We start from the raw sequence: 13,148 nt of genomic DNA on the forward strand, positions 1-13,148 counted from the left end.
AATAGATAGAACACATATTATATTAAAAAAGAGAAAGTACATAGAGTCAATGGCTTAAGCGTACAATGTATACAATGGAGATTTAGAAAGTATTAGAGATATGACCATTAGTATTACATTGTCTTGTCAGGTTATGCTTTTATGATGAGTGGTTCCATGATATGGTATTAGAGTTTTAGATTCAAAAGATCAAAGTTCGATCCTTGGTGAACTCCAAAATTAACTTAAGCTTTTGGGATAAATAGTATGGGTGATGTTCATTTTATTCATTGACTAAAGATTTAGCCCATTGTACACATTGTAGGCTTAGGTCATTACCTCCCTAGCAGTACTCATTAAAAAATCTATTTTATCTTTATCAATCCTTCATCTTCATCATCTCAATTCCTTTCTTCTTCTTTCTTCCACCAAATTATTTTTTTCAAAAAAAATAAAAAATTACAGAATTATAATCTAATACAAATTCATCCAACACAAAATTTCATTTATCATAATCTAATAATATTTCTAAAAGAAAAAAAATTAAAAATAAAAAGAGAAAATAATAAAAAGAAAAGAAAAGAAAGAAGAGCACATATAGAAAAAAATAAAAATAAAAAGAGAAAATGATGAAGATAAAAGAAAGAAGAGCAGATCTACAAGATGGAATACATCATCGATCGATAGTGTTGTAAGTCGGAGACGGCGAATGAAGATAGAGCCGGCAACAAAGTCACTAGCGGTAGCATCACTGATATGGTGGAGGGAAAAAGAGTAGAACAAAGAGTGGAAAAAGGAGAAGACGAAGAAGGAGAAGACGAAGAGAGGACTTAGGAGGATGCAATGGCGGTGGCACTGGCGACGGCAATGGAAGCGGTAATGGAAGGAGAGTAAGAGAACAATGTTAAAGAGAGAGAGAGGAGGGAGATGAGAAGAAAGACAAAGAAGGAGTAGAGGAAGGGGATAAAAAGGGGTTTAGGGTTAAGATAAAATTGGTATTTTAAGAAATAATTGAGGATAAAAATGTAAATAGTTGTGTCTCATAAATTTTATTTTAGTTTCTTAATTTTTAGGAGAGACGCTGAATACATATATTTTGTGTGTATTACTATATTTGTATATCAGCGTGTCCATTAAAATTTATGTCTTATGAAACAAATCTTGAACATGTACTACGATGTCTATGTTTCAGTATTCATGTCTCTCTAACCAAACGCAGCCTTAAGAATAGAGTCTGTTAAGGACTAATTTGTTGTGGATTGAACTCCAAAAATATTATATATATATATATATATAAAAGATAGAATTTAAACTTTTAATACTTATTTGAGTGGATTAATGAGCTAACCACTAAATTATCGCACAACAGGACTAAATAGAGAAATGTTATTTGTACACCAAAATTAGCCACTAAAATCAGCCATCAATATATTTGTGTATAAACACATATGTGGTTTAATTTATTTTTATAGTATATTTGTATTACAGCATGTATTTTATATTGGTGGTTGATTTTGATGGCCGATTTTAGTGTACACGTAGCATAATCTGACTAAATATATGCCTATGCAGCTATGCTGGACAGTGCTAAATTGCTATTCCAAGTTTTTTTTTGTTTTTTTGGTCAAGTAGATTGGACAGCCCCAATTCTAAGCATTATACCTATGCATTACACACTCACACAATTCACTCACACACTATATAGAGATACATACAAATGGTTCAATATTCCTCCAAGAGAATTTAAACGCGGTGCAGCTCTATAGGAAGCAAACAAGATTGCCATCTGACCCAGACCTTAGCTGTCCATTCCAAGCTTAATGCCATTGCCAGCGTTTTCTCTTAAGTTGGGCCCTACTCAAATTTCAAATTAACTGGCTGTTAAGGGAGCTATAGTGAGCCCAATTGTTAAGTCTCAGGGCCCAGTCCAGATGCCGGACCCAACTAACTAAAATTTAGAAGCCATGTCAAAACCGACAAAAAGCAAAGGAATAAAGGATTGTACTCCTCTCTCTCTTTCTCTCGCTCGGACTTACAATAAGTTGTTGCCGTTGTACATCCCACAGTAATTAATAATCACCAGACGGAAATACAAAAGAAAAATACTAATAATCACCAGACCCAAAAAAACATCTGTTATTGACTTATTCAAAGTAATGTTTTCTTGTTTGACTATTCTTTTTAAAGAATAACCTATAAAAATGGTTCATGAGCTCCAAGTCTGATGTACACTTGAGAGTGAAAAAGTATTCAATCACTCACTCGAATGTGATTTCTTATGAATGATTTTTTTTTTCTCGTATTTTTTTTAGTGCCACTTATAAAATAAATAATAAAAAATTATACTTTATATTCTAAAGTAAAATTCAAAATTTAGAGAATTTATTCTACTTAAATATATACAGATACCTTAAACGAAAGGAAAACTACCTTTATATATATATCTTTAGAAGAAATAAAAGATAATGTCTGAGATCAATTTGTATGGTAAAGTGGGAACTGCAAACTATCTTCTCATAATTATTAGATCCTTCAATTTAAAATAGAAAGTTTCATAGTTGTATAAATATGGCTCATATATAATATTAATGTATTATACAAATGATAAACAGATACTAGCTACTTCATTAGAGAAAATTAAGTTGATATTTTCTTTTCCTTTTTTTTTTGTTGGTACTTAGTAGTGATGCATATGGAAGAGTGAAATGAGAGTTGAAGTTGAATTAGGTTTGGAGTTGATTGACGTGATGGTGTTGAAGGTTATGGCTTTAATGTGGTGTTAAGAAATAAGAAAACAAAATAATTGGATGTCCTTTTTGATGTGGATAATGAAACGTAACTATGTATGTATGTACTATGTACTGGTTGGGTTCCCTTACTTCCTCATCTCTTCCCTTGTCCATTTTTGTTAGTAAAGTAGCTTTACCACTCTTTCTTTATTTTGGCAACTGAATGCTGATGCCAAGTACCTTACTTGAAAGCTCTCCACTTTGATCCTACTTATAGCATTACCATTCCCTTCTCTAACCAGATTCCTTTGCTTCCAGGATCACTATTTATCTTATCTTACAACCACTTCTCATCCCTCAAAAAATAAAGTTAGGGTTTTTCTTCACTATATGCAGATCTATGTTCTCTTCCTCCAACCCTTCTTCTTCCTCTTCTTCTTACCCTCCTCCTCCTCCTCTTCTTCATCCCTTCTATGTTGATGATTCTCACAATGATAGCAATGCTTTTGTTGTTGCAAATAGTGATGGAAGTATGTTTGACCCATCTTCATCTCTTGGGACGACTACTCATCAAGCTCCATTACTGTTCCCAGCAGCAACAAATCTGAATGTTGCTGACTATGCTGCCATGCTCCAAAGGGACTGTTCTTATTATGATTATGGTGGTGGTGCTAGTGCTGCTGGTGTTGTGGGAGGTCATAATGGTCTGAACTTGTTGACAAAGAAAGGGAAGAAAGACAGGCACAGCAAGATTTTTACATCTCAGGGTTTGAGGGACAGAAGGGTGAGGCTTTCAAGCGAGATTGCTAGAAAGTTCTTTGATCTTCAGGACATGCTTGAGTATGACAAACCCAGCAACACCCTCCAATGGCTCTTCACTAAATCTGAGAATGCTATCAGAGAGCTTCAAAGAACCAAGCAAGCTAATTCCACCACCTGTTCTCATCATGATCATCACACCTTCTGCTTCACCTGCTTCTCATCATCAAAGGACAAGAGATTCCCTCCTCCAGATTCATCAGATCCTCATCATCATCAACTTATGGATGTTGAGCTTCAAGACCCTAATCTACTAAGAACCAATTTCATGAGCCTTGAGATCCCTCAACATCAGGAAGCTAGTTTCAACAACATTAATAACAATAACAACCACTCATCATGCCCCCATTCCCCTCCCAATTGGAATTTATACCAATGATGCCACTATATATTAATGGAAACTTCAGCATGAATCTCTATTCAGGTATATATATTGATGTACAAATAGTGTTTAATGATTATTTTGCAGTTTGAATAGTGATACATGTTTAATTAATGTGTTTGTAGAGCTTCAAATCTTGGAAAGTCTTGGGAGGAGTGCACATCAACAATAATAATCATCATCATTCACCAGGGAGGGAGCAGTAGCATAAACAGTGATGTGTGGAATATATATATTATATGAGATATCAGTAGAATGAGTCATATTCTCAAATCTAAATTACTTAGCTTTGACAAGGACTCATCTTCATGGATCGATGCATATTTTTCCTGCTGCCCTTTCTCTATCAGTAACTTTTTTTTCTGCCTTATAATTTCTCACTTTAATTACTTCTGTTTGCAATGTTTTTCCGCTTATCATTCTTGCTTGCTTGTTTCTGGTGATGATGATAATGATCAGCCAATGTCACAAATTAAAGATAATGTTTCTGAGGATCACATTGAGAAGAAGAGAACAAAAACTTATTCCATTAAAAAGGCTATGGCCATGTTATATGCATTAGAAGATTGTAATATATCGGAAACACTAGTATTTCAAACATTGCTTGATGGGATCAATCATATAGTGAAAAACTTCAACTCCATCATAGATTATTATATTAAAGGGAACAATGATCGCATAAGTAAATACTAATGTAGAGAAAATTTAAATGATCAGTATTTTTTCAGCTAATAATTTCATTTTTACTATTCTTTTTTCCCTAAAAATGACAAGGAAGAAAGAACTAACATTCTTAATTAGTTGGTTTTCTTATTTTGACTATGTGTTATATACAAAACTCTTAGCCATGTATTATGATTCATTTTTCTGTTCATATATATAACAGTGTTTGCAAGTTATCAAACATTAATCTAGCTAATACTTTTTGAATTAAGCAATGTGGATGGGAGCAATATCCATGTTTGAATTGTGATGATTATGAACGATTTACCACACTTTTTGCTTTCAAGTTCTCTCACTCATTGGGAAGGTTCATCTTCTCCTTTCAAAGCTCCAAGATGAATATACATGCATCTTTTATTGCTGAACCACCAAGATCTATGTTTTCCTTCTGTATCTGATAGCAGTTTAATTATACATTTATAGTTGTATTAATGGAATGGAATGTAAAATATCATATCATATCATATCATATATATATATATATATGGTGATCTGCATACATTGGTAACTATATCTATACATACATATACATTTACTGCTGAAAAAAACAGAAGTATGGATGATTATTTAGGACATGCATGTACTCATATTTTCTGTTCACAATTATTAATGGAGTGATTTCAAATGTATACAAACTATATTGCAGTTCAATGCTATTAAATGTTCAGTGTCACTCTATTTTGTCCTCCTCCTCCTTCTCCTTATATATGCCCTGATTAGCTATCTTAATTTTGAATAAGGGAACTCTAATAAGCTGATTAGTATTATATTACTAATTATCTTCTGGTGGTATGAGCATTCTTTTTGGTTAATATTATTCAAAACACAGCTTTTGAGTAGCTAGTTTGATGGAATATTAACTGATAAACTTATACAGTTTTCTTATCGTTGACATCATTTTAATTAGACAACTCAAATATTAATTGTTTCAACTTTCAACCCAATTAAATTTTATCCTTTTTATGTTAATTAGAAACAAAAATAGGGTTTCATGGTGAACAGGTTAATTGATGCAGCAAATTACAAGGCCAAATATTGAATGACTACTTATGGCTAAATGATTTTCTTATTAAATAATTGATAAATGCTTAGCTATTCAAACATTCCATGATCATGCAATTAAGTATTAGGATATTTAATTAACATTCACCTCAGTTTATCTTTTAATTTGTACGGATATTAGGTATACAATTCTGACATACATAGCACTTATTTTAATCTGAGTCTACAGCATATTAACTAAGAGATTCAAAGCGTACCCTAAATTTCTATGATAAATTAATATGAAGCATGCATGTCTTTGATTGCAATAAAGAAATTAAAAAACGAATGGTATCATATCTAATAAGTTCTCTTATTCCCTCGGTTTAGTTTTTGACCTTTTGAAAGCTTATATGTGGTAAACATGTCAGCTTAATCAGTTTTAAATAAAATTTCGGCAAATATATAGCATTATTATCTTTTACAAAATTACTAAAGAAACAACATATTTTATTTTATAACGTGATTATTGGTTAAAAAATTTGACCGCTATGTCAAAAGTAGATTCTAATATATATAGTATAAAGATTATTTTATAACTCATGCTATAATATAAAAATCCGCTGTTGAATAAAGGACAGAAGAAGAGAAATCATATACCAATTTTCCACGTGAAAGAGATGAAAGAATGCAAGCATAGTAGCCAACATAATATAAAAAATAGCTCACATATAATACATAACAAAACTCAAAACATAAAATCAACAATAGATATATCATATCTTTATTTTAATAGATATATAGATGATTATGTTTATTATTTTTAATTGAATAATAATTATTTTTAATTCGATTTACTCATGTACAGTTAACAACAATTGGATGTTCAGTTTACTAAGTGTGCAGATAGTTATCTTTTATTTTATTGAGTCAATTCAAAATCCATAGTTTACAAAAGTCATTTTCTACCTAACAAAATTCGATAAGATAATTTCTGACCACCAGAAAAGCACTTTAACCTCATTTATTTCGTAATATACAAGCAGTTACAACAAAACTATTATGAGAGGGCAGCAAAGATACCAAAGCAGCAATATAAAATGATCAAAGTCATGATTATGAAAATAAAAGTTGAAGTTAGCTAGGTTTCAGTGTACTACACTGTACACGCTCTCTTCAGGAAAAGTAGAGGCACGCCAATAGATATTTTAATTTTCTCAAGGTCCTTTTGGACGCATTATTAGACCAAATTACCGGTTTTAGACCAAGTTGTTTTTAAGGCTCTTCAATTTGAGAGTTAAAATTGCATTATCATTTTGGGCCAGAATGGCCATGGCGGCGGCAGCATCAGCCATATGTATATATCACCGCCGTAATAATGAGCGGCAAGGCAACCTGTTGAAACTTTTATTTTTGAAAGCCCTATCCTATTACTATTTGTATCTAGTACTTCCAAACGCCATAAATTGCGTTACCTAACCCAACCCAAATTATTTGCAAGCAAAAATCTCCCCTTTTTAAAAAAAAAAAAAAAATTCTCCGACCTGAGCTTTCATGACTAGTACTAATATGTCATTGCTTTGTAATATTGTCTAATTTGTAAAAAAAATTAAAAATAATATTTAATTTAAAAATATAAAAATAAATCATTTTTAAATATTTAAAGTTTGTTATAAACAATAAATTAAAAAAATTAAACACCAAATAATAAATACCATAGAATTAGTCTCATTTACTTTAATGTCGATAGTTAGAAATTTATATTTCTTCTACGATCTATATTGTTGTAGTAGTGAGTTTTTTAATCCCATTTTTATGTGGGTTGTATTATATAGATTTTATTAGTTTTTTTTTTTTTTATAGTAACGAAGCAATTTAGACGTGGAACAAAGAAGTAATTGGTTTATCAATGGGAAAAAAGATAGTATTTACTTTTTCTTATTAACTCTACCTTCAATTGATTAGGACCGAAAGTGATCAAGAACTTGAGTGAAATTGGGAGAAATTCTTTGTACTAATAGCAAATTAAGTCATTTGTTCTGCTATATTATTGTTTGACATATCAACAATTGAAAGTTATTGTTTTTTTTTTAAATTGCTAGAAAAGTATCCATAATTAAAAAAAAATTCAAAACAACAAATGATATAAAACAAATGACTTAATTTACTTCCAGAGCACATAAGAATTTTCCATGATAAAAAAGATGTTAAAATACTAAAGATTATTTGTATAAAAATAAAAATCATTCACAAAGATTAAATGATCACTATTTTTCTCTTGTATTTATTTTTTATTTGAATTAAAACTAACTAATTCTTTACAAAAAATGTTGACTTCTTAAACTTAATATTTCATATTTATATAATATAAATCAAATCCCTCGCTATTAAATTACTCCCAACAATAACTTTAACTAGCTAACTAAGTGGAAGTTCAAGTAATTTTTTGTGCAATGGGTATCGTAGTATGTAGTTTCCTTAACATGTAAAACAGAAATTCCATGAAAACAAATAAAGCAAAAGACGAGCACTAACCGATGGAAGCTTGAAGAGTGGAAGCCGCGATCCACCTACAATTAATAGAAATAATAATTAAACTCAGAGAAAACAAGGTTAGTTAATGAAATGAAATGAAAGAGTGTGTGGTGTTTGTTGTACCGTCTTCAAATATAACAGAGTTGTGATTTGAAGGAACAAAGAAAAGGATATGGGAAGCGTTCAGAGGTGCAGAACGCAGTATGAATGAATATATATAAAACCTTGACCAAATAAGACAATATTCAAGTACCAAATACCAATCATATCAGACAACCACACAACTGTACACTCACTAGTCACTATTCCCACTTTATATGCATGCACATATTTATTTAACTAATAAATTAAATTCTTTTTACGTATAAATAATCCGATCCCATTTTAATTTAAGATTTATAATTGTCAAATTATTTAAGTAAATCAACTTTAAATTTTATTCAAAAGTAGTATGTATACATTAAATTCAATTATTAAAATCAGCTGCGATGTATTTTGTATAAATATATAATGTGCAGTTTAATTTATTTTTATTTAATTATTTTGTACCAAATTTATAATTAGGTTTTTATATTTTTTTTCTAATTGAATTCCTACACTGTTTTTAATTTTATAATTAAGCTCTTTGCATATTAAGAATATTAAAACTAATAAAATATTTCTCTCAAAAAATATGTGATTAAAGATAGATCTAATTAAATTCTTAATTATAGATATCTTTAAATTGTGAAAAATATTTAATTAATTCTAATATTTTTTATATTACGAAGGATTTAATTACAAAATAAAAAATAATGTAGAGATTCAATTGAAAAAAATATAAAAATTTAATTAAAAATTTAGTAAAATTATAAAAACTAACCGAATAATTAAACTTTTATTTTTATATGTATTTTATACTCATGATTAATTTTAATGTATACCTCATTAAATTATATTTTATGTACACATTAAACTATTGATGATAATGATAGTAAATTTTGTATGAGCCTAATTTTTTTTTCTTTTTAATTTCTCGACATGAGTAATAGACTAATAGTAATAGGTTTAAATGTTGGAGCTGTTACTCATATTTTTGGATTGGTCCCTGCATTACCCGAATGAATTGTGTAGCGGCTACCTAATAAGGAGGCTACTCAGATAAAGACGCCTAAAACGTCTTTTTTTAAAGATGTTTTTATATTGTGTTTTAATTGGTTTCTGTATAATTTATTCGGTGTTCCTCATCACATATTATTAAATTCCTCAAAATATTTTCTTTCCAGAAGCAATAAAAAACATTTAATTTGGACTAAAACATAAAAAGTAATAAATTAACTATTAGATTTTTTTTAAAAGATTATTTATATAAAAAAATATATCACATTCATCAAAATATATATATATATATATATATATATAAAACAAGCGTTTTTATTTTTAATATAAGTAATATAAGCATTAGAAATAAATAAATTTTTTATAATAAGATGTAATGTAACCAAATATATATAATATTAATTAGTTTTAAAAAATTCTGAAAAGATGATTTTTTCTAATAAAGTGTTATTAAAAAATTAACATTATAAAAACTAATTTCAACCAATATGATATAATAGGTTATTAAATATATTTAATACAAAACACATTGAATATAAATTTTTATTTGAGTTTAAATTTTAAATAATTTTTAATTAAATTTTGAATATTTTTATTTTAAAGAGTTAGAATATTTTAACATTATTTTTTTTGTATCTTTTTAATTGAGTCTTTGATTTTTTAAATTATAAACCTTATTTATAATTAAGAGTAATGTTTTAACACCACCAATTAGTCACACATATAAAAATACAAGAACAATTCTATTGTCATAATTATAATCTAACTTTATAAGCAATACAATACAATGAAACTATATATAAGTAATATAACTAAATTTTATCTACATCTATAGTCACATTTCATAAATAATATAATTAAATTATATTTATGTTTATAATTAAAATATAAATCAAAATACAAAAAATTATCAAGATAGTTAATTTTTTTCGTTCATAATTTTTTTAATTATTTTTGTTGTGAAAAGTTTAATTATTTTAATAATTAATTATTTTTTAAAAAAGATAATTGAATAACACAAAAAAGTCTTATTAAGAGTAATTTATTTATATATGATTAAAAAATAATTGAATAATTATATACAGTAAAAATTAATATTATTAAAAAATAAAAATAAAATTTATTTTAAAATTAAAAATAAAATTTATTTAAAAATAAAATTAAAAATCATGTTTTTTTTTCCAAAATTTATCTACGAGTAATCCTATAAATATTTTATGATGAATAAAAATATTAAATTCGTACTAAAATTTATTCTAATAAAATTTATTTTTATTCTAGTAAACGTTAAATAAACTATTGAAAAGAATTTTGTTTCCTCCATTAGAGAAGAATGATAAACTTCCATACTTCTATTATGTTATGGCAATAATTTGGCCTGTTATTTTTTAATGTAAATAATAATAATAATAATAATAATAATAATAATAATAATAATAATAATAATAATAATAATAATAATAATAATAATAATAATAATAAAAACAAGTATATCACAGTAAATAAGGAAGCACGTCACCAAATAATTTATCATCCGAATTATATATGAATCAAATTGATAATATGAGGGCTAACACTACAAAAATTGATAACAAGGTTAGGGACTTACAAAACCTTTCTTAAGATCATAGAAAAAAATGTTTATATTTGTGTGATATATAAAATAATTATTATATTATTATTTTTATTACAATATATATATATATATATATATATATATATATATATATATATGAGCAAAACAAGTCCAACTATTTTAAAGTAAATTTTTTTTTTAATATTTGATTAAATGTTCTTCTATTTAGTATTTTTTTTGGCACTTCCTCTTAGTTAAAAATATAATCATTATAATTTTTTAGTTATTATTGCTAGGGGTGTTTACAGATGGGATATGACTGAAATTTCGATCCAATCCGCACTAAATTTATTAGATCAAATTTGATATTCGCACTTTTTATGTTTGGATCAGATATCAAATATATCCATAAAATAAAAAATATTAAAAAATTTTATTTTTATAAAAAAAGTCAATAATTTTTTTTGTTTACTTTTGTAAACATATTTACTTTTATCTGATTAGAGTGTGGATCCGATTCGATCCAATCCGATCATCTTACAGATCATATCATATCCTCAAATTACAGATCAGATACGGATAAATACTGTGGATTTATATGGATATGATCTAATCTATGAACACCCCTAACTACTACTATAGGTTCATTGTTGCAAAAGAATGCTTCTTTTATTATAAACCATTATTAGATCTTAATTACCATTAAAACAACTTAATTGTCAACAAAGAGATAATACTTATTGGTCTCTAAAATTATGTTCGTATTTGAATCCATAGTTGTAAAAACTGAACTGGATCGGCTGGTTCGACCGAAAAACTAGTGAACCGGACTAGATTCGGTTTACTCCTTGGATCGTTTAAGGAATAAAACCGGTGTGAACCGGTAAGAATCGGTGCAAACCGATCTAACTAAACTGGTCTGCTTGAAAAATTTTTTAAAATGTCTCCATAAGGTCTCAAACCAAGAACCTTGGAGCAAAAGCAACCTCTACTTGCCACTTAGCCATTGCACTTCTAAGTATTGTATTTGACAAATACTAATTATATAGTATATATAAATATCTAATTTAATTTAATTTTTGTTTTTTCTATTTTTAAAATTAATTATATTTTAATTATATACCCTTATTAATATAAATATAAATTTTACTAAAAATTTATTAATTTACTTGATCTATTTTATTGCTAGCATTGTGATTAAGGTTATTTGTTTTGATGTTAGTATTAAAATCTACTGATATTATAGTTAGATGATAGGCTTTGTGAATTAATTATTTTTTTATTGTGTCAAAATAAGATACTATTGTAGTATTAAAATTTTATGATTTTTTTATATTAGTTATTTTTAGAAGTTGAGACTTGATTTTTCATAAAATGTTAGTGAAAATATGTATTTCAAATTTTAATTTTAAGTTTTTAACTATTTTATATTTTATATTTACGTAGATCAGTTTTATCGGTTCAACCAGTGATTTATCGGTTGAACCAATAAACCAGTGAACCAGTAGCTTGATCGGTTCGATCACTGGCTCGGTTCTAATAACTATGTTTCAATCTAATTTCAAAAATTTCGATTTACTCAATTTAGTCTCCCAACTTAATAGTTATGACTCACATTGGTTCCTAATCTTATTTTTGTCACTGTCTCACAAAATCGTTAATGACATGCTGAGATAGACTAACGACTGTTACATTATACATTTTAGCGACTGTTTGATGTGACAATTGAAATTTTTTTTACCTTATTTTTTTCAACTAAACACTTAAAACTCTAATATGAGTCACGGATACCTAAGTTAAAAAATCAAACTAAGTAAATTGAAACTTTAAAAATCAGATTAAAGCTCGAATATAACTTCAAAACAGAACTTTAACTTATGTAGTGATTAATTTAAATGAGAATCAAATAAATCAAAATTTAACATAATTTTTATCAATGTTTTCAAATTCGAAATTTCTATACCAAAATTAACTAGGATTTTTCTTTAAATTAAAAATTTAATGAAATAGTGACTTTAATTATCTTAACCAATGTCCTAATTAATTACTTTTATGTCTTAAAAAAATTATATATGAGAAGAAAATAATTAATTTGTCTATTTTAATAAATAGTTATTTTACTAAAATGAAAGAAACTATTTTTTTTAGAATTTTTTAAGAACTAATTAATATTATATATATTTTGTTACACTACATTTAGTTATAAAAATTTTATTTATTTCTAATGTTTGTATTAAAAATAAAAAAAATTTAAATTAATGAATCTTAATATATAGTATAATAATAATATAATAATTATTTTATATATTGTACGAATATAAATTAA

At 27.0% G+C, this 13,148-nt stretch overlaps 1 protein-coding gene across 1 annotated transcript; it reads left to right on the forward strand.

Annotated features, from left to right (window-relative positions):
- The first annotated feature begins 3,029 nt into the window (after positions 1-3,029).
- LOC107640299 (uncharacterized) lies at positions 3,030-4,360 on the forward strand. The gene is made up of 2 exons (XM_021123273.2): positions 3,030-3,951; positions 4,035-4,360. The coding sequence occupies exon 1, from the start codon at positions 3,109-3,111 to the stop codon at positions 3,904-3,906; it is 798 nt and encodes a 265-aa protein (XP_020978932.1). The 5' UTR covers positions 3,030-3,108; the 3' UTR covers positions 3,907-3,951; positions 4,035-4,360.
- The last annotated feature ends 8,788 nt before the right edge of the window (positions 4,361-13,148 follow it).

Source organism: Arachis ipaensis, chromosome B5 (genome assembly GCF_059453495.1).
Source record: "Arachis ipaensis isolate K30076 ecotype BB chromosome B5, ASM5945349v1, whole genome shotgun sequence".
NCBI lineage: Eukaryota > Viridiplantae > Streptophyta > Magnoliopsida > Fabales > Fabaceae > Arachis > Arachis ipaensis.

Bases quoted from the DNA above. Each gene is read 5' to 3' on its own strand.
- LOC107640299 (XM_021123273.2), top strand. From the start codon at position 3,109: ATGTTCTCTTCCTCCAACCCTTCTTCTTCCTCTTCTTCTTACCCTCCT.